This window comes from Brassica napus, chromosome A9, assembly GCF_020379485.1.
Source record: "Brassica napus cultivar Da-Ae chromosome A9, Da-Ae, whole genome shotgun sequence".
NCBI lineage: Eukaryota > Viridiplantae > Streptophyta > Magnoliopsida > Brassicales > Brassicaceae > Brassica > Brassica napus.
The window spans coordinates 43320653-43341055 of NC_063442.1; the positions used below are offsets into that span (position 1 = coordinate 43320653).

The 20403-nt window shown below is 36.7% G+C and overlaps 4 protein-coding genes and 1 long non-coding RNA gene across 5 annotated transcripts; 1 reads left to right on the top strand and 4 right to left on the bottom strand.

Moving 5' to 3' along the window:
• Positions 1 to 28: 28 nt before the first annotated feature.
• LOC106420123 (serine/threonine-protein phosphatase BSL2) lies at positions 29 to 6996 on the bottom strand. Its single transcript, XM_048741886.1, has 21 exons — positions 6311 to 6996; positions 5926 to 5986; positions 5741 to 5819; positions 5548 to 5627; positions 5362 to 5456; positions 5157 to 5256; positions 5005 to 5074; positions 4526 to 4627; positions 4368 to 4449; positions 3860 to 4039; positions 3243 to 3510; positions 2925 to 3153; positions 2605 to 2775; positions 2006 to 2244; positions 1822 to 1906; positions 1629 to 1727; positions 1357 to 1556; positions 1198 to 1273; positions 893 to 1028; positions 666 to 802; positions 29 to 561 (listed from the first exon to the last, which is right to left on the bottom strand). The coding sequence occupies exons 1-21, from the start codon at positions 6711 to 6713 to the stop codon at positions 475 to 477; spliced, it is 2979 nt and encodes a 992-aa protein (XP_048597843.1). The 5' UTR covers positions 6714 to 6996; the 3' UTR covers positions 29 to 474.
• Positions 6997 to 7481: 485 nt separating this feature from the next.
• On the bottom strand, positions 7482 to 8888 carry LOC125578617. The gene is made up of 4 exons (XR_007316730.1): positions 8805 to 8888; positions 8630 to 8723; positions 8505 to 8561; positions 7482 to 8428 (listed from the first exon to the last, which is right to left on the bottom strand). It is a non-coding gene; the product is annotated as an uncharacterized LOC125578617 (long non-coding RNA).
• A 355-nt stretch (positions 8889 to 9243) lies between these two features.
• On the top strand, positions 9244 to 10092 carry LOC125578616 (photosystem I subunit O-like). Its single transcript, XM_048741890.1, has 3 exons — positions 9244 to 9463; positions 9555 to 9627; positions 9718 to 10092. The coding sequence occupies exons 1-3, from the start codon at positions 9376 to 9378 to the stop codon at positions 9992 to 9994; spliced, it is 438 nt and encodes a 145-aa protein (XP_048597847.1). The 5' UTR covers positions 9244 to 9375; the 3' UTR covers positions 9995 to 10092.
• A 268-nt stretch (positions 10093 to 10360) lies between these two features.
• Positions 10361 to 12407, bottom strand: LOC125578615 (mRNA-decapping enzyme-like protein). Its single transcript, XM_048741889.1, has 8 exons — positions 12139 to 12407; positions 12025 to 12065; positions 11900 to 11952; positions 11530 to 11674; positions 11387 to 11443; positions 11144 to 11258; positions 10634 to 11068; positions 10361 to 10562 (listed from the first exon to the last, which is right to left on the bottom strand). Exons 1-8 carry the CDS (start codon positions 12373 to 12375, stop codon positions 10506 to 10508), a joined length of 1140 nt encoding a protein of 379 aa, XP_048597846.1. The 5' UTR covers positions 12376 to 12407; the 3' UTR covers positions 10361 to 10505.
• Positions 12408 to 16118: 3711 nt separating this feature from the next.
• LOC106420044 (rho GTPase-activating protein 5) lies at positions 16119 to 17964 on the bottom strand. The gene is made up of 5 exons (XM_013860879.3): positions 17591 to 17964; positions 17209 to 17329; positions 17017 to 17136; positions 16717 to 16947; positions 16119 to 16564 (listed from the first exon to the last, which is right to left on the bottom strand). The coding sequence occupies exons 1-5, from the start codon at positions 17713 to 17715 to the stop codon at positions 16346 to 16348; spliced, it is 816 nt and encodes a 271-aa protein (XP_013716333.2). The 5' UTR covers positions 17716 to 17964; the 3' UTR covers positions 16119 to 16345.
• Positions 17965 to 20403: the final 2439 nt, after the last annotated feature.

A 20403-nucleotide genomic window follows, 5' to 3' on the forward strand; every position in this document is an offset into this window, starting at 1 on the left:
ATGATATTATAAACACAAACGTTACAAATGTATGAACTGAAAGTTTTTTAAAAAATACAAAAACCACAAATGTTTACTTGATACAGAATAAATAAAAAAAGACAGTAGAGAGCCAATCCTCAACTTATACACCCTAATACGGATGATGATGATATGTATGTCGACCATTACCATTCTAACAACTCATATCCCACTCGCCAAGAAACTATACCACAGACCAAAACAAGAAGAAGGTAATCAATAAGAGTGAAAAAAAAAAGAAAACAAGATATTGAAAGAGAGGACTAACAAGCCCGAACGAATAAAACTCTACAAATCACTACTAAACCACCACCAAAACTGACTTCTCTACCCTTTCGTCTACTGCTCATCTTTTCTGTACAAAAACCACAAGAGGAACACCAGAAGGCACAGATGTTACAAGTGTTTTGGTTGCGGTTATGTATGTGGCACGAGTGCCTCTTCGTCTCTACCTTACATCCACGCCAAAGAACCTCCTTTGTCATTTGCTGTTTGTGGACGTCCTCTGGTTGGTGTCGCTGGTCTATTTGCGTTCAGCTCCTGCACAAAAAAAAGGCAATACCATGCTAAGTACCAATGTTCATGTCAAACTATGAATGCAAGTGAAGCAATAGCTAGATGCAAGTGAAGCAATAGCTAGCAACCTGCATCCATGTGTCTTCTGTATGTCCTTCTGGTGTTTCAGTTGATGAAATTGCTGGAGGTAACGGATGAATGAGCTTAGGAACCACTACAAGATCTCTCCCCAGTACCAAGATAGCCCCAGCATTATTTGCAGTACCTGAGGTTAGTGTAAGTTTATTAGCCAAACATTATAAATCACATCAAGCTATCTGATCAGATTATGTCACTAGTGAGTCAATGCACATACCACAATAGTTTGTAGCGGAAAAGAGCGTTATCAAATGCCCCTGAGCAAAACGCTCAAACCCATCCATCACGCACTCGTGTGCACGTACAATTAACTGAAGATCATTATTGTTGCAGAACTCCATCACACGGTCAGGCTGCAATTGCCAAGTCTCGGTCAATAACAGTACAAGTAAAAAAGAAATGTAAAAGGAATTAACACTTCTTCATACGGTAAGTTACTGGGAGCAGACTAGATTATATTCAAGGAAGAAAAAACATACTTTCAGACAACGTATGAATCTGAAACAAAGGAAAATTACTCACCCCAAAAGTAACCAATCCAGGGCCTCTAGCGTTGGGTCTTAAACCTTCAACACTGTCATTTTCAGTTGGATCCGACCTAACAAATTCCAAATTAAAAAACTAGTAAGATTTCGACCAAAAAACAATAGCCAGAACAACCTACAACGGACATGTACTGACCATAACAAATCCATGAGCACAATGGAGCCAGCGTCCATTGTAATTGGACGTTGGATATTTTCTATCTGCTCCACATGATTTATGGAACGGCCAATACCACCATGCATACATATAATTTTCTTCTCAATCGATGCAGCCAGAGGTAGCCAATTAAATAAACGGTTTATTCGGTGCCACACCCAGATTCCATCACGTTCACCCTGCAAAGCAACCACAGTGTGAGACAACTAAATTGGAATGGAAACGAGAGATTTAGAAGTAGAATACATTACCATTCGCTCAATACACTCTATTCGGAAGCCAAAAAGGGCATTAATATCCGCAGCTTCATGGTTTCCCCGAATTAAGTGTACGTTATGCTGGTACTCAACCTGCAGTAACGAGAGTAGAATGTCAAACCCTCTACGGTCTAGCAACTAGAACACCTGAAGCAAGTCAAAACTAACATAATACGATTAGAGTTACCTTTAACGCAAGAAGAAGGGAGATTACTTCTAGACTGTGTTGACCCCGATCAACATAGTCCCCTAAGAAGAGGTAATCGATGTATCTGACAATTATACAACAGAATGAGCAATGTCCCAGTAAAGAGAGTAAAAACGAAAGAAGTAGCAGCCTACGATGTCAGAATTTTTAGAGGTGCACTTACGAAATGTCTCCAGCTGTAGATGGTGAACCATATTCATCAAAAAGGCGCATAAGATCCCCAAACTGTCCATGCAGATCACCAAATATTTTGATAGGAGCTTTAAGTTGTAATACAGTTGGTTCATTTGAGAAGATACGTTCTGCACTATCACAAAGATCAGCGATTTCATTGCAATCTAGGAAAAACTGGCGTCGAACTGGAGGCTTCCACCCACGAGGCTTCAGAAGATGAGCTATCACCTATTAATACATAAGTAAAAAGTTCTTTAGAACCCCCGAATAGGCACTTGGCCAACTACTAAGTTAATCTTTAGACATTAGACACCCAATTTCCAGTTGAACAACATAGAAGAAGTAAAGGAATCTTCACATACGCAAACCAGGAGATTATATATACATATATATATATATATATATACTTTCAGTTTTTATCATTGCAACCAAACGATTAATCAATGCCACACCAAGAAAGCATCGTTTCACAATGTGTACCCTTTTATCATAAATTTTACTGAATGTATTACTGTAATTTTTAATCCACGTCTATGATGATCACAAGATTTTATTGCAATACTTCATGTGGAGAACAAACATCTTTACCTTCTTAGGAACACTATTGATTGACATTTGTCGATCTAATAATTTCCTTGCTGCAGTTGCACTTTCTGGTGTCCCATAACTGACACGTCGTCCCTCATTTTCAAACTGATCAATAGATAATTGTCTAACCATTCCACCCAAGGCGCCACCAGTTTCTGCAGCAACCACCACCTAATGACATAGTAGCAGAACCATTATAGACCAAAAATGCATTTCTCGCGAAACCCTGGGTAAGAAATACTAGTAACTGAAGGAACATGGTGTTAATTATATATTTAAAGACTTTAGATGTTACTCAAAACAATAAGGGCGGCACTCACGGCTCTATGATGAAGACGAATTCCTGCGGGAGTACCACCGGTTGATCCCATAGAATCTGGCTTTAGCGAAAATGTAGGTGTCCCACTAGGTGAAGTTTCTCCACCACTATCTGGGAGCTCAACTTCACCATTGACCTGCCGTGCCTTGGCAGCAGCCAACGTAGCACTGATCGCCTCAGCTTCTGCCGCTGATGCTTCAACAAGATACTCTACACCCTTGCTTGTTCTCCTACAAAGTAGTGTTGGATAGGTCACTACAAACATCACCGTGTTGACAATACAGCACAAGATAAATCAATATTAAGGAAGTTGGCTAACCGAGTTCCTGGAAGTACTGCATTTTCAGAGCTTATATCAGTATACATATCACCATTTACGGGGGGTGCAACAGGGCTTCCCAACACAACGGCACCATCAGCGGCTGAATCAGATAACTCCCTATTTCTTTGATCTGAAAAACCATATCTTCCAGGTAACCGACCGGGTGGCGAATTTGTTGCTGCAGCTGCAGCAGCATGAGAAGCAGCATATGTTGTTTCCGCAGCCGAAAGATCCTCAGCAACCAATAGACCATCGAGTAACACCCCTAAAGTATAAAAAAATAGATAGTTAAGTTGTTGTGATGCCATCTTTTGAAATTGAACAGGTGCAACAGATTAAAAGATGGAGGGAACTAACTTTTGGAGAAATCCAAAACTAAAAATTCTGTTATAATCTCTCAGATTTGAACAAAAAAAACAGCACCTAGTTAAGAAGTGTAATTCTACAGTGTCACAAACCAGCCATACGATGTATATTGTGCCACATTCAGTGAAAAATCCAATCATAGAAATCAGTCCTCCTCATAGAGAAGCATGCAGGAAATTATGAAACTTAACACTATCAGATCATAATTAGGTACATTGAATTAAGTCTTGCCTAGCTTTTCTCCTTACCTCCACGTAAACCACCATAGATAAATATCAAATCACCAACTGCAGCAGCAGCATGCCTACAACGCCTAGTCAGCTCAACAGAAGCATCACCACCAGCTGCATCGGCACTGTACCTGCCAGTTCTAGGACTAGTAACAACTGATTTCGTATCACACCATACACCTGCTGCAGTATCCAAGACTGTACAAAGACAATAGGTTAAATAATCAGAGAACTGTAAATCCACTCAGTGCACACATTAGTATAAAAAAATTATGTACAGCTCTCGTCTAAAAATGAGAGCCTTCAGTGATAACTTTACTGCCAAAACAACCTCAACTGGCAAAAAATTGACAGCATATTCCGCTATACAGTTCTCGTTTACACGTGAGACACATTTCAACAATGGCCTAACGAAGACTAAACATGGTGCACCTATTACAAAGGAAACATAAGTATACCCTCATCGACCATCCAACATCACAAACATCAGATCAGATATTCAGAGTGCATCTCGTTGTTTACTAACCTGCAACACTGGATGAGTCTTCAACCATGCGTCCACCACCAAGTGCCCCACCGGACACATGAAGTCTTGCATTTACAAATACCTAGATAAGCCATCAAACAATTTAATTATTCTGATGAGGCCAGATAAGAGAACTATAGAGTAAGAAGGATCCATACTGCTGCATGCTGATATCTAGCAGATGGTGAGACACCAGGGGCTATGGCCCATTCCCAACGTCCATCTCTGTGCTTAGCAAGTCCATATGCACTGGCCAGAGGCTATCAATTACAAAAACAAATCAAGCATTCAAGACCAAGGCAGTTCACTGAGTTTCAAATTTCACTCTACCCAAATTTGACAACTTCTCAAAATAAAGGTCATCAATAAACAACTAACTGCTAATATCATTTCTTTGTTGACAATAGAAGTTATAGTTCGTTTTCTTTCGTAGAAGTTTCACAAAGTCTGGGATAGAAGTTAAGCTTGTTCTACTATAGACTGTGTTTAAACACAAACTCTTGTTTAATTTATTTTTCGGAGAGGAGGTACATCCTCCTCTTCATTGCGCCTAAATTTTTAGTTGGGAAGAAATATAATACTTTCCAATTCACATCTCACAACAACGCAGAAGCCAAAATTCTAAAATCACACATACCACACTATTTGCATCTCTTCCACCACAGAGGAGCAGAAGACCATCGGAACGCGCACTTGCAGTTGCATACCTAGGTACAACGCACAAATAGCAAAAACATTAGTACACCAGTGCAAATCACACAATTATAAAGGAATTCTAATCAAACTTACATGCAGGGAGGTGGACCTTCTCCTTCTGGTTCCAACTTACGCCATTCATAAGGCTTGGCGGCAGTATCCAACGCCCATACATCAGCGAGTGGACGTTTTCCTAATGGTTCAATAAAAAGTTCAGAATGAGGACCTTTAAGGTGGATATAATGCTCCGACATAAAATATTGAGATAATCAGATAAGCGAACGTTGAAAATGCATACCATCATTTCCACCAATTGCCATGAGATACCTCTGTCCCACAAGTGCCATGACATGTCCATAACGCGGTCCTGGTCCAGGACCCTGAACAACAACCCTGGAAAGAGAACATAGCCTATATCACGACACAAGCTAATAAAATGCATTTTAAACCGAGATAGCCACTAGTCGCGGGTTTATTTACAAACCTATGCCATCGTGGCCGTTGCTGAGTGAGATCAAGAACGTGAAGATCTTCGGCCGATAAACCAGCAGGACCAATTCCACCCTGTACCAGAGAGAGAATTCAGAATCACTTTCAAAAGCTGACTTAAAATGATCATCTTCAATTGATAAGCTTACATCATTAACGTAATATAATAATAATTGCTTTCCCCTTACCTGAATAACAACCATGGTCCCGACTGCAGTTGCAACATGTGCGGCTCTTGGGGTTGGTGGTTCTCCAAATGGTGTAAGCCTGTAACCTCATTTCATCAATTCAAATGGTATCCAGACTTATAAAAAAATCTCATGCATTTATATACATATAGGAAAAAAAAAAAAACTAAACATTTTATCATTACCTAGTCCACTTATTAGAAAGGACATCATAACAATGAACATCAGCAGTTGCTCCAGCCAGGCCTGCACATGAAAAAACACCCAAACTATATATTACAACCGGGCAAGTCTAGGAAACCTCAAAAAAACAGCAAGAACTAGAACACATAATCTATAAGCGAACTAATGGAATTATAGATCCAAGATCTAAGTACTGCTAATACCAGTGTTCTAAAAATCAGGTCTAGGCGTTTAAAAAAATTGGTCTAACAATTCTTTATAAGGCGCATAACCATCAACCAGTGATTTCTAAACATTGGCTAATACTATTCTACATCCAATGTTATTTCTAGCTACTACACGAAGCTCACTTTAAACATAACGAGACAAATAACAAGAGAGACATACGAATGCCAGCACTTGGAGTAGCCGAAGTCGGAGTCCCCGTGCCACCAGAGTTACCCTCAAGCGCCGTGGCGCCACCAAACAACACAAGACGAGGACCAATATAACCAGGCGTCCCCTCCTCCCCAACCGCCGGAACCGCCGTCAGCGTGTGGCCGCACCTAGGCCCAGGCCCATCCTCCTTCTTATCCATCAACGCATCCACCACCGAGTACGTCGGCGCACACCTCGGGCCAACGACTTGCGGCGGCTGCTCCTGGGAACTCGCCGCTTCGGGAGCCGATCCCGAATCCGATTCGTCGCGATTCGCCTCCCTCTCCATAGGAAACGGAGATTGGGCTTCGTCGGGGCTGCGAGAGTCCCGATCTTGATCGGTCTCGGGGAGCATAGACGAATCTTCATCCATTATTGTTATCAAACCTAATGAGGAAATTAAATTTCAAAAAAAAAAAAAAAAAAAAAAGTAAATCTAGCTTCGATCGATACAGCTACAGAGCCGCGTCTCTGATCAACATCTCTAAATCGAAACCCTAGCTTTTCCCACGGTGCGGATCCTCGGGCCTTATTGGAAAAACAGAAACAGTTTTATTTTCCAGGGAAATTAAAACGAAGCAGACATTCGCGGAATCCGGGAAAATGAAATTCGTCTCTTCCTTCTTTTTGTTTTTTTTTTTTAATTGAGTTTCTTTTCTCTTTCCTCCTCCCTCGCAATTATTTTGTTTGGGGAAATTAAAACCAATAAATGGAAATAACAGATATTCTGTTCTGTTATATGAAACTTTTTGATTTCGAATATTCATTTATACTTTATTTTTAAGAAACTAATAATTTTTACTGCTGAGATGAAATTAAAGCCAATAACTCAATATTTGATAGAAGATATATGGTATCTGAGTTGAATTATAACAAATGTTAAAACTTGGTGTAAATTGTAGTAAAATTTATGTGATTAGATATAGATTATGTGGTAAATTTACAAATTTGATTAGTGTTTTTTTGTCAAATTATAAAAATACATGAGATAACTATTTTAGTATAAAAACAAACAGAAATGTAGATTCAAATTCAATTTTACCAATAATTCAAAATAAATCAAATAGAACTCATGTTACTAATCAAAACCATAATCTATATTAAGCAAAATTACAGTATAAAAGCCCTTAAATAACTAGAATTAACAAAACTCTAAAAAATATTATTAAAAAAAACTTTTTAAGTATCTGTTGACAAAAAAGTATCTTAGACTGATAATACACCATCATCTCATCTCTATCACATAAACTTAGGAACATAATATCTTTGCTACGATGACTACACTTTGGTTACTTGTCACACTAATCACCGCATAGTGAGAGGCCCTGTATTAGCAGGTTTCTGAAAAACTCTAACCAGAGGCATACCATCACCACCCTCTGCGTTCTTAACCCTCCAGTCCCTATCCTTCTTCCTCTGCGGCTTCTTATGCTGCTTATGCGACGCCTTCTCCTTCTTCACCATCACTTTCTTAGAAGACGCAAGCCCATTTGCCAGATCAAACGAGCTCAAATCATCCAACACATCATCAATACCAGGAGCCTCCTCGCTTTCCTCCTCATCATCATCCGAACCTATCTCAGCACCTAGTATCCTCCACCTTCTCCTCACTCATCGTCCCAAGTGCAGAGGCGGTCCTGGGCGAAGCCTAATGAAATATGACTCAGGCCCCCAAATTTTTTGAAAATTTGTATATGTAAATAGGGACCCAAGAGCACTCTCACTCACTGCTCTAGAGTTTCTTGCTCTGACGATCTCTTGAGCCTCAGACTGTAACCGTCCCAAGAGCTCTGTCTATGCCGCATATCACAACTTCTGGATCTTCTGTCTTTTGAAAGTTACCGGGTTGTCTCCATTGCTCTTTCATGATTTTCCCTTCGAGGAGAGCTGAAGCGGACATGGCTGACCAGAAGACGAAGAGGATGTTGTTGAGGCGAAAATATTCTGCCCATTTCTCCCTAGTCCATATAGAAGTCAAACCACTTGATCAGAAGAGGGTTGCTTACCTGACGTAAGGAGGTAAAATATCCGCATTGTTAACTAGAAGCATGAGTTTCTTATGCTCATCGATCTCTCGAGCATATATGCCTGTGTCAGGATGTATCTTGAAAGTTAATGATAAGGATCAGGGATACGGTGTCAGATGGGTTTAAAGTTGCAATACCTCAAGATCAGGGCAACGGTAGAAGAGTGTATCGCTAGCATCAACTATCATAACAATCTAAAAAAAGGAGAAGGATTAAATAAACAAAGACGTTTAATGAGACGGTTACTTTGCCAGGGACTTACCAAGTCACTACGTTCAAGCACTCGCCAAAGCTGTCTCCAGATTTCGAGGTTTTTTTCGAATGGAGTCAACACAAGCTTTTCGTTTTCCTCCAGCCTAAACACAGTTGCATGAGAACAAGTAAGCATTTATAAGCAAATGGCAATGAGTCACATAGAAAAGTGCACATGACGAAACCTAATCATGCATCAATTTTTTTCTCCTTTCGAGCTTCTCAGTAATATACAAGGGAAAGAGATTTGCTCGAGTACATCAACAACTTATAATGTCCATATATTTCTTTTTTATTTGTTTTCTACTAAAATCAAGAAAATAACGAAATTATTATTGTTATTGGTGTTAGACAATATCATGTGACCAAAAGACAACATGTTAAGTTGTTAACTGTCACAATGAACTTTATGATAATTGTTAATTAAAAAAAAATACGAATATTAAAATTTATATAATTCCTACAATTTTATTATGACTATGATTAATCACATATTCACATACAGTATACTCTCAGATGCAAACTACTAAGAAAAACAAATTTTGATAGATTTTTTTAAAAAAAATCTGGAATTTATCTTATCCAAGAGGTGGACCCACAATATCAAAGAATATGCTGAGGTGTCACAAAGCTATTGACTGATAACCATCCTCGAAATCTCTATTGTCGTCCACAAAACCAATCTATTTCATGTTCTGTGGATGTTAGAAATAAAACAAAGGAGATCGGTCTGGGAGAAAGAAGCAAAGAAGAAAAATGGCAGCAACATTTGCAGCTCCATCGACAGTGATAGGTCTCGGAGGATCATCTGTTTCTCCCATCAAGGCCAAAGCTCTCTCTTCATGTACTCTTGTCTTTCTTTTGATCATATATGAATAATGGAACTAAAACATATAATATTCATATTGATTTGTAATTTCTGGTGATGTTTTCAGCCTTTTTGAAACCAACATTAAGAGCAAAGAACCCTCTGAAAGTCGCCGGAGCATCAGGAGGAAGATTCACTTGGTATGTTACTCTTTAGTCTTTATATTAACTGAACTAAAGAAAACTTGTTTCTCAACCAATAGTTTTATTTGTGTGACATAATAATAAAAGCTTTGAGAGGAACTGGCTGAGGAGAGATCTGAACGTGGTGGGGTTCGGGCTTGTCGGATGGCTAGCTCCGTCTAGCATTCCGGCGATAAACGGGAAGAGCCTGACGGGTCTCTTCTTTGAGAGCATAGGAACTGAGCTCGCTCACTTCCCAACTCCTCCAGCTCTCACGTCACAGTTCTGGTTGTGGCTGATCACTTGGCACTTGGGCCTCTTCATCTGCCTCACCTTCGGACAAATCGGATTTAAGGGCAGGACCGAGGATTACTTCAAGAAATAAATCATTCCCTCTTGTTCCATCTGTACTTTATTATCTTACTCTCTCTTGGTTCTCTGTGTAATAGCGCGACTCAAAATGAAGCTTTCTTTCGTTCTCTATATTTGATGTTACATTCAATGTCGACCAGTGTTTTCAAAACCGGTTCAACCATGTAGTTATTCTTAATAAAATTATTAAACTCAGATAAACCTGATTGGACCATATTGAACCATGACACAAAAATTATCCGGTTCGGTTTTAAAAACATTGATGTCGACAAAAGTGTTTCTTGATGGTCTTGATTCTAAGTTTTAAAGAGCTAGATGAATGGTTGAAAGTAGAATAACAAAATGAAAAAGTATGTTCAAGAGTTAAAAAAACAAAGGATCAATGCAAAGTATCTTTTATAACTGCCTGTTCGAGGTTCTGACAAGACTTTTGTTCAAAAGGTATCAAAGAGAACTAAACTACGTTTTAACTACACATTCTACACCAAACCGCCACTGTTCCCACTGCCCAACCCTGCTCAGCTTCATTGTTGATGTGCATTTTGTAAAGCTCGGGTCACCATGTCGATGAATTCATTCTCCTGTCGGAAGCAACTCGTTAGGTCTGGGAAATAGCTCAAAGTCAAGTGAACGTTTTAAAAGAAGAACAAACCTGAACTAGCTTCAAAAGGGCTTCTTTGACTTTGTCTCTGTTAATAACCGGGACACTGTATGAAGGAGCGAGCGATGGTGGTGGAGTTGGTGGTGGGAAAGGCTGGAGCATCGGAGTACCATGCTGGCGCTGATGGTGAGAGGCATCATTAAAGTTCTGAGGAGGCGCAGTGGGAATAGATGAACCAGGAATGAGGTGCGGTTGTGTCATCGTTCGTGGGGGCGCAAAGAACGAGGAAGGCGTCACCAGATCCGTGTGAACGTTGGAGTTGTTGCTGCTGATAAGATCAGGGTTGTTCTCAAAGTGAGACATAATAGGAGAGGATGATTGCAGAGGTGCAGGAGACGCAATGGTGGGTTGGTGAGGTTGTAGAGGAGTTGCTGATGATTGGTATGTTGGTCCACTTGCAGACCCGTTTCCAAGAGTCATCGCTGACTGCAGTCAAGCCAATAACATGATGATGAAGGTGATAGTGTGAGTGAGTGTGTATCAACAGCTTTAGAGACTTACGCTGAAGAAGTTGACAAAAGCAGGATCATTAGGCGCATCCCTTGCAGTTAAAGATGGTTCAAGAGGACCATCCATAGCCGCCATTGTAGGCACAGCTTCCAGTTCCCTAAACTCGCTGCAGTTCATAGAAAAATTAAACTCAAATCTACCAGCTGAACATGTAGATTATCTAGCTTCCTTCCACATCCTTAAAAAACAACTAGTGGTGCAGTTTCTAAGTCTAAAGATGAAGAAGATCTTTACCTTTTCGACGATGACGTGTTTGGCTTCTGGTTTGCCTTGGAATATGCGCTAATTAATCTGCCCATGCCAAGGAACCATCAGGCCAAGACACAACGAATATATAGAAATAAACACAAGGAAGGCTAAGTATTATGTATAAGTACCTGTCGAAAAGACGTGCAACCTCCTCACATTCACGTTCATTGTAGAACCAAATGCCATTTACTTCTTGAGATGCGTTACGGTAAAGTAAATATGGACCTTGGACTTCATACTCGAAATCTCCCAGTAGATCTTCCACCAGATTATCTGTCCAGGTAAAAATTTAACAATACACTGATGATTACAAAATCAAGATTCTTAAGCAATATAAAACCAAATTTCACTAACGATCTAATCCTTCCGTAACCTTATCCCTTAGCTTTAGACAAACTAAACCACTGACAAAACGAATGTAACCAAATCAATGAGAAAGCAACTAATTAAAGAAAAAGACAACAACAAAAACAGCAAGTTGATGCTTCTCTGGCTGACCTGTGTTCCGGCGATTCATTACAATAAACTGAAACCGAGGTTGTTGTTTATTTCTGAAACAACAAAATAAAGTTTTAGACATTAAAAGCGAACATCAAACATAGTTGAAGACCTAAAGTACTCACCTTTTGACAACAAACAAAGACCCTTCAACATCCTTACGACTCTGATTGAAAACAAAACACAGATCAGTCAGTAACAAAGCAAAACATAATACGATCACCCTTCAACATCCTTACCCATTGACTAATCTCAATGTTGAATTCATAGAAGGTGACATGAGCTGCTGTGATAAGGATCTCCTCGATGAAAGGATCGATTCGCTGGAGAACTGTGAGATTGAGTAGCCTCGTACTGCTCTGATCCATGTTTGGTGGGATCAGCTTCCCGTTCTGAGACATCTTTCTTAAGTTCAGATCAGATGTGGTGAAAATCTCGCGATCCGATTTGAATTGACCTAAGAGTACGAGAATCATCTCCTCTCGTGCCCCTATATCTCAGGACCCTTTTGTTCTTTTAATTTTATATGTCAAACGAAAAATCATAAAATTAAAATGGAAACGTTAATATTTTTTATTTGATTTATACAGTTTGATAAAAATATTTCAAAAATCCAAAAATGTTTTTTTTCATATTTTCGAAAAAATCATCAAAATATGATTAAAAATGATTTTAAAATATTTTTTTTTGAATTTAAAAGGTATAAAATTTAAATATTTGCCCATGGGTTTATTAATTCATAGGAGGGGTTAGGGTTTAGTTTTGATAACCGGGAAGGATTTAATTTGGGAGTTTAGATTTTAATCAAAAAAAGAATTATAAAATAGAAGCCTAAGAGACTTTAAGAGACCATAGGAGATTTGATATTTCACATTTGGGACACGCTAGAAGTTGGCTCGGTTACCCTAGAATCTGATTTACGCAAGGTGAGATTTGGGGATTGGAGACGATAACGTAAACCAAGTTTGGGCTTGGGCCCTGTCGTTAAAGGCCCAAAGACATCTTTGGTATATTCTCCCATCATGAAGAAATATCCACTTGAGTTGATTTGAACTTGGGTAAGAAAACCATTTGTTGTTTTTAGATAATAGTTTAGAAAAATCTCAGCAACAAAACTAACAAACAAACATTGTTTAATTCCTTTTAGGAATACTTTTGATATTCCAGCTTAATATTTAGTTTTGTGAATCTTAATTTTACTTTTTCACATTCACCTCACCACTCATATAATACGTTACATTGATTTGAAATCCATAAGCGAAGATGTTATAAAAAACAAATTCAAATTTTTTAAATACAAATGTTTGATTAAAATCTAACTATATATAACCTTTACACTAAAATATTTCAATATTTCTATCTACATTAACTATATTTGGATTTTGGTTTGATGAAATGAGATATTGTTCATGTACGGGTATGAAATATTGTTCTATCAGAAGTCTGACATGATCTGGTTTCTGCAGTTGAGATTCTACTTGGGATATGTTACACTCTCTTCTTGGTTCTTTGGAACCATAAGTTTTCTTGGCTTCTTGGATGTTTACTCGCTATATCGACCTTTCTGTCAAAGTTAAATAACCGCCAAGAACTAAGGATCAAATGCTGATATGGACCACTTGGTCTAGAAAAAATCTAAAAAAGACCTCTTGTATTTTGATTTTTATTTTGAATTGATTTTAAATAGAAAAATAGTCAAAAAAATTCTCAAAACCCAGAAACTTTATATTTATTTACCAATCCAACCACTACCTATCCAAACCCAATAATCCGACCCAACCCAATCCGGATCCTTAGACCCCCAAATCTCTCCTTCTTCTCCAACATCATTTTTACGTTCTTCATCTCCATTTTTCATCACCATTTCTTAAAAATCAAACTCAAACTCAAACTTATGTGCCACTCATCTAATCCATTCCATATTATTCAGTTTTCATTTACTTCATCCGGATTCACAAACGTAAAAAAAAACCCAGATTTTAAATCTCTATTTTAACAAATTTCTCCATTCCATAATCAAAATCAAAATAAAAAAAAAAATTTTCAAGCCTTACGAATTTTTGTTCTTATCCCAAATCGATCAATTCTTCATCATTCTCAATCCATTTTCTCTCATATAAAATTAAATCTCACTTTTAAATACAAACTTTTTGACAATGAAGAACGCAAAGTGCTACTAGTACACATAGTACAACTGAAACTAGTATAACTAGTACAACTACAACGAGTATAACTAGTATAATTAGAACAACTATAACTAGTACAATTTTATAACTAATATGGCTATATTAGGTTTTTTGCTTTCAGCGAATAATGTTATAGAAGAGGATGATGTAGAACCAATGAAAATGTTGGTCTAATTTTTCCATGCATGAGTTTGTCAAAACATGTTAAAACTTTGTTTTATATAATATTTATTTGAATAATTTGTTGTGTTTACCAGTTGTACTATTTACAGAAAAAAATCATTTTATCTTTTTGCTCTCAAAACCAAAGAAGACAATTGTCAAACCGAAATTTTTTGCAGTATTAAAGGATTAGAAGAATATATTCCAGAAGATGACACAAAAACCATCAAGAGTTCAAAATGATGTATAAGCATTCATGTTTGGTGTTTGGATTGCGATAATAATAGTCTGACTGATACAACTGATTTAACTACAATAATAGTATTACTAGTTTAATTGTGGCAACATTTGAGTTGCATTGCCTTAAACACTTACCAATTTGGTCTGCTGATTGTTTTTTCATATGTAGTACCCAATTGAATATTTAAATTTCAGAACTTGAATAGTTGTTCTAGTTATACCAGTATTAATAATGTGTTCAACCCCAATGTTTAAAATATGATACACATTTAAAACGTGGTGAACATTTAAAGCAATATTAAATAAAATAACAAGTAGTTGTACCAGTTTTCTAGTTATATCTTCTATACATAGTTGTACTAGTTTTTGAGTTGTACCAGTTTGTGCATAGTTGTACTTTGACAGTGAAATCATAAAATATTAGTTGTACCACATAATAAATACATTTACTTCAGTTGTACCACTTATTTATGTTTACATGTCTTTGCCCGGTTACAATGAAATCATCAATTTTGTACAACTACATTTCATGTATGTTTTCCAAAACTTATGTGGACAAACAAGTCAACAAACATTAAAAGTATAAGGTAGATCATGTAAACTTATGGAATTGTGTAATAATTTTTATATTTTTTTCTAAAACTTCAAATTAAATTAAGAGAAACTTTATGAGTACATACCAACTGGGATATATGATTGTTTTTCTCATATGAAATACCAAATTGGTTTTGTTAATTTCTGAAACGTCGAAGTTGTACTAGTTATACCAGTAATACTAGTCTAATATATAATAAAAATTATATATATATATATATATATATATATATATATATTGTTTATATGTCTAGTTGTAAGGGCTGTACCAATATTTTCACATCATAGCTTTGTAAAATATGTTCGATGTTTGATTATCATAAAAATATGGCTAATATAGTTAATAACCTTAAAAGTATAAATATATAATATAAAATTAAGTGTGTAATACAATAATATAACAAAAAATTGAAAAATCTTAAACAAATTAGAAGACATTTTTGTCATCATATACCAATTAAAATATTTATTTGTTAATTTCATGTGTAAATTATAACATTTTTATACTAATTATATAATTTTTTAAAATGTTTAGTTGTACGAGTTATACTAGTTTTACCAACTCAAATGAGAGAATGAGATAAGGAAGATTGTGTGGATGTGAGTGGCTGAGATTAAAGAAAGAGAAAGAGAGAGAATGAGACATGTGTTAAGTTGTATGGCCAAGATTAAAACATAGATGTTATGATCCAATGGCCCATATTACTTTTTCATTAATGGCAAAATCGTTATTTTCCTTTAATTGGTCCATGTAGATTTTTTTTGGATGTTGTAGATTTTTTTTTTGACTATTCGGTCCATAAGAGATTTTTGTCCAAGAACTAAGAGTACTATTTTATTCGTCAAGTGGTTCATCTTTGTATTTGTTTAGATACCAAGGAAACTAAGATACGAACTGCATCTTTTTTTGGTTCGACACATGGATAACAATAGTAGGTTTCTTGCCAATGGACAGGCTAGGAATTTGGTTTGAGTTGGAATGAAAATGATATTACCATAAGTAGAAAGACATGTACATTTTGCTTATCATCCCATAGAATTAGTAGTCTTGTACCATATCATCATTCAACAACAAACTACATTACCTAGAAGTTACATACACGAATATATTTTAACAAGCAACCAAGACGCAAAATATAATAAAGAACATCAGTTACACTTGTATATGGGGTTCGGTTTGCAAATGAGTGGCTATAGAACTCCCTTAGAATCAGAAGTACTAGAACCTTCAAACGCAATCTTCATGCATCATGCCTTGTGTTCATCAACCATCAACAACGACTCTTATTATCTCTGGCGCTTCTTTCTCAATTATGTACACACCATCTTTTTCTTCCTTCTCACCTTCTTCGGCTTCATTGCTACATCTCTTATCAACATGAGAAGACGTGGCTCCCCTTTCTCCCAGGATTTTCTCTGTGAGGCTCTTCAGCAACTTCATCACTTGAACCGCATACATCAATGCAGTCAACGGGTCTGCCATCTACAAAAAAAAAAGTCCAAATAGAGCCAATATATTTAACAATATGGAAACACTGCTTAAATCCCAAAAAACTCATTCCAAGATATTTCAAGAATAGGACTTATAACAGAGGCGTATCATTTATCAGAAATCATTTCAATAAAAAAACTGACCTTAGACATGTTAGGGGCAAAGACTAAAGCAAGGTTACGAGAGTTCATCTTGTTAACATGCTCAAACTGAACTACATCAGCCATGAGATTGATTGCCCAATTGAGAAGAGAAGCTTCTGTCTGAGGCAAGAGCCTCACAACCTTGACAAAATCATCGTCTGACTCGCACTGCATCACTTGCCCCGCTGGTAGAGGATCCAGTACCCCTCTCGGTAGCTCTCTGAACCAAGCCTGAACACATAAACACACACATCATCATCTAATGAAGGATAAATAAGAGGAGTTTTTTGAAAAAGGGACCTTGATAAGTCCAGCTAGACAATGAACATCGATCCCATCAGGTATCAACCCTTTGTTTAGCTGCTCCCTTACGTACTCTTCCTCACTGTTCTCTCCTGTTATTCTGAATATTCCTTCCACCTGAGATGCATACAAATTTTCAACAGCTTCGAAATTAGAAAAAACGGGACTGATTATATTTCATTCACTCACCTGCAAGCCTCCTTGATCATATAGCCTACTCTGTAATAGCAAGAGTATCACAGGAACACAGTTCCCCCTCGAATCATATGATAACTGCATTGACTCTGTCGAAACCCCAAACACTGTTGCACTGCCACACAAATAACATGTAACCGGTTGGCTTATTCAGTATTTTATATTCCCTCCGTTTTTGTAATCCATATTTTAGAGAAAAAATGTTTTAAAAAATACAATTATAAAATTCACTTTTAAATTGTAGATTTTGAATAAATTATTTGTGTTTACTGAATTTTGATTGGTTATAAATTATGAAAAATATTTAATCATAAAATATTTATTTATATTCAAAATTTAATATCTCTACCAAGAAAGCTAGCTAAGTCATCTCAACCTTGCACTGGGAGCTTTTTTGGGGACATCAGGCTCGAACTCAGAAGGCAGGCCAAGGAAACCGTTGAAGCGATCAAAGGTCACGTGAGCCACGTGTTGGATATTGGTTGGACCACCAATCTCCATGGTTAGCCGCTCGGTTTCTTCCTTCTCGGCCGTCGAGAAACAACGAGACAGCTCCAGGACGACTCGACCACCGCCAAACCACCAATGCTGGGGCTTGCGGCGTCTTCTCAGTCTCTCTATCTGTTCTCACACGGTCGAGTCTTCCTGCTCTTTCCTAAAGAAAACAATAAGTTTCGGACAATGTGATGAACATAAAGAAAAGAGGTTTTGCGACTAAGGAATATTGGTCGGCAACGAACTTGGTTACATAAGAAAAATATTTAAGTTGGGAAGTTACATGTACGTTACAAAGAATGTTGCAGATATTGAGTGGTGATGAAGAAAAAGGTTAGGAGGAAGGTGGAACGTGGGAATCACTACGTTAAATTTGATTTCTAAGTCTATAACATCTGTCTCTCAATAATAATTAAAAACTAATAACAATTAGCGTGGGTTTTACTCTTCCAAATACTAAATATTAGAACATCTGTCTCTTTTTCTGTGTGTGATTTTGTATCAATAAAAACAACCGAGGAATTTTTACCATAATAATTATCTCTCTAATTTTCTTTTTAAATCGGCAATATAGTTTTATAACTCTCTATGAGGTCCAATTCCAAAAAAGATCAAAAAGAACGTTGCCACCATAATACTACCACCAAGGCACCAACTTCATCATCACAATTAATTTTTACCGGTTTCTCTATCGATTTTGTAGCTCTGTTTTTCTAGCTTTGTACCATTGCAGCACTTAGAGCGAGTATTGGGCCTAAACCAAACCAACAAATAGTAACCAGAAAGTAGGCTATAACCCCTTGTTTATATTGTTTCAAGGCCTAAACACTAGTTTACTGGTATTAGATCAGAGTTGGGCCGAGCCAGATCAGGTTTAATTCCACTGTTTTGAGTAATTTATAGTCTAGTGTCACTTTGACACTTTTAAAAATGATTACTAGAACAATAGAAATAGCTTTGTTAAATGTGATTGATTGACTTAGTACTAGGCGTGGACATTCGGGGTCCCAATCGGGTTTCGGTTTTATCCATTCGGATTTTGGTTCTTCGGGTTTTATCAAAATCAACCCCATTCGGGTTATATAAAAGTTCGGTTCGGGACCGGTTCGGGTTATATCGGGTTCGGGTCGGGGTAAGTAAATCTTCAAAGAACCGGTATAACCCATTGTACTTTCGGGTTCGGGTCCCAATCGGTTCTTCGGTTTAAAAATACATGATTTGTACCTATTTTGTAACTAAAACATAAATGAAATCGGTTCTTCGGATTTAAAATACATGATTTGTACATATTTTAATAGCCAAAACATAAGTAAAATCGATTCAAAAATAAGAAAAAACATCAAACGTGATCATTCAAAATCAATCGAAAGATAAACATAGTTAGTGATATAAAGAAAACCAGATAAATGAAATCATAAAACAAAAACTAAGTTCTCATGAAATGAGAAACACTATTTAAGGAAAACAAAACCAAAATAAAAAAACTTTAGGCTTCAACCGCTACATTCCACCATCAACCTTCATGTAATAGATAATTATTTTAGAAGTTCAATAATATCTTAAAGTATTTTGGATACATATTAAGAATTAAGGTCATATTTGGTAGAAGTTCTTTTTGTTATTATAAATGTTTCGGGTTCTATCGGATATCCATTTAGGTCCGGGTTCGGTTCGGATAATATCCATAACCCAATATACCGAAAAATATGATCCATTCGGTATTTATATCGGGTTCGGATCGGTTCGGATTCATTTTTATCGGATCGGGTTCGGTTCGGATTTTCGGATTCGGTTTATTTGCCCAGCTCTACTTAGTACCGTATATTGAAACAATTTTTAAATGATAATCTAGTTTTCTATCATTTTACTGTCTGGGAAAGGAACTGTTGCCAATCACCAAATGTATACGCAAAGAATTCTAATTTCCATTATCCAAATAAGATTGTGATATTGTGCTGAGCTTGATAATCTACTGTTTCATTGGACAAACCAATATTGAATTCATGTAAACTTAAACTGTGAATATACATCTACAAAAAGAAAGAGCATTTAAAAAGCCGTCACTAAAGAAAAATCATTTAAAGACTCTCAACTTGAGGGATTTATAATGACATAAACTAAAGAAGAAAGCAATGACAAATTCAGATTTGCAAGCTCGTTGACTACATTAGCTAGATAAGAATCAAAGGAGACATCTAACAATTTCTAATAGAGGAAAGGAATCTGAAATGTGGCATTGAGATTTAGGTGATGGCAGGGAGTGGATGTTGACCCACCAACAAAATTAAGGATAATACCAAACAAACCCAATTAAATAACACTTGATTGAGATGTTTATAATAATTGACATTTTCTTAACATTTATTTTACGATTAATATGCAAAAAGGCCGTTTGTTTATCTTATTGGTCGTCTACATATTTGTCAAAATAATGTAATGGATATTTTGGCTGAACTGGTAGAACGGAAATAGTTTATTCTAGTTAACTATGGTAGGTTAACCGATTAGAGGAAGCTGTTCTAGTTCCATTGATATCCAATTTTGATAATTGAATGCAACGCTACATATTAAGAAAGTGAGAATTACATTTTGAGAAAATATGTCATATATATATATATATATATATATATATATATATATATATATATATATATATATATATATTATGATCAATCTCTGCTATCAAAACAAGAA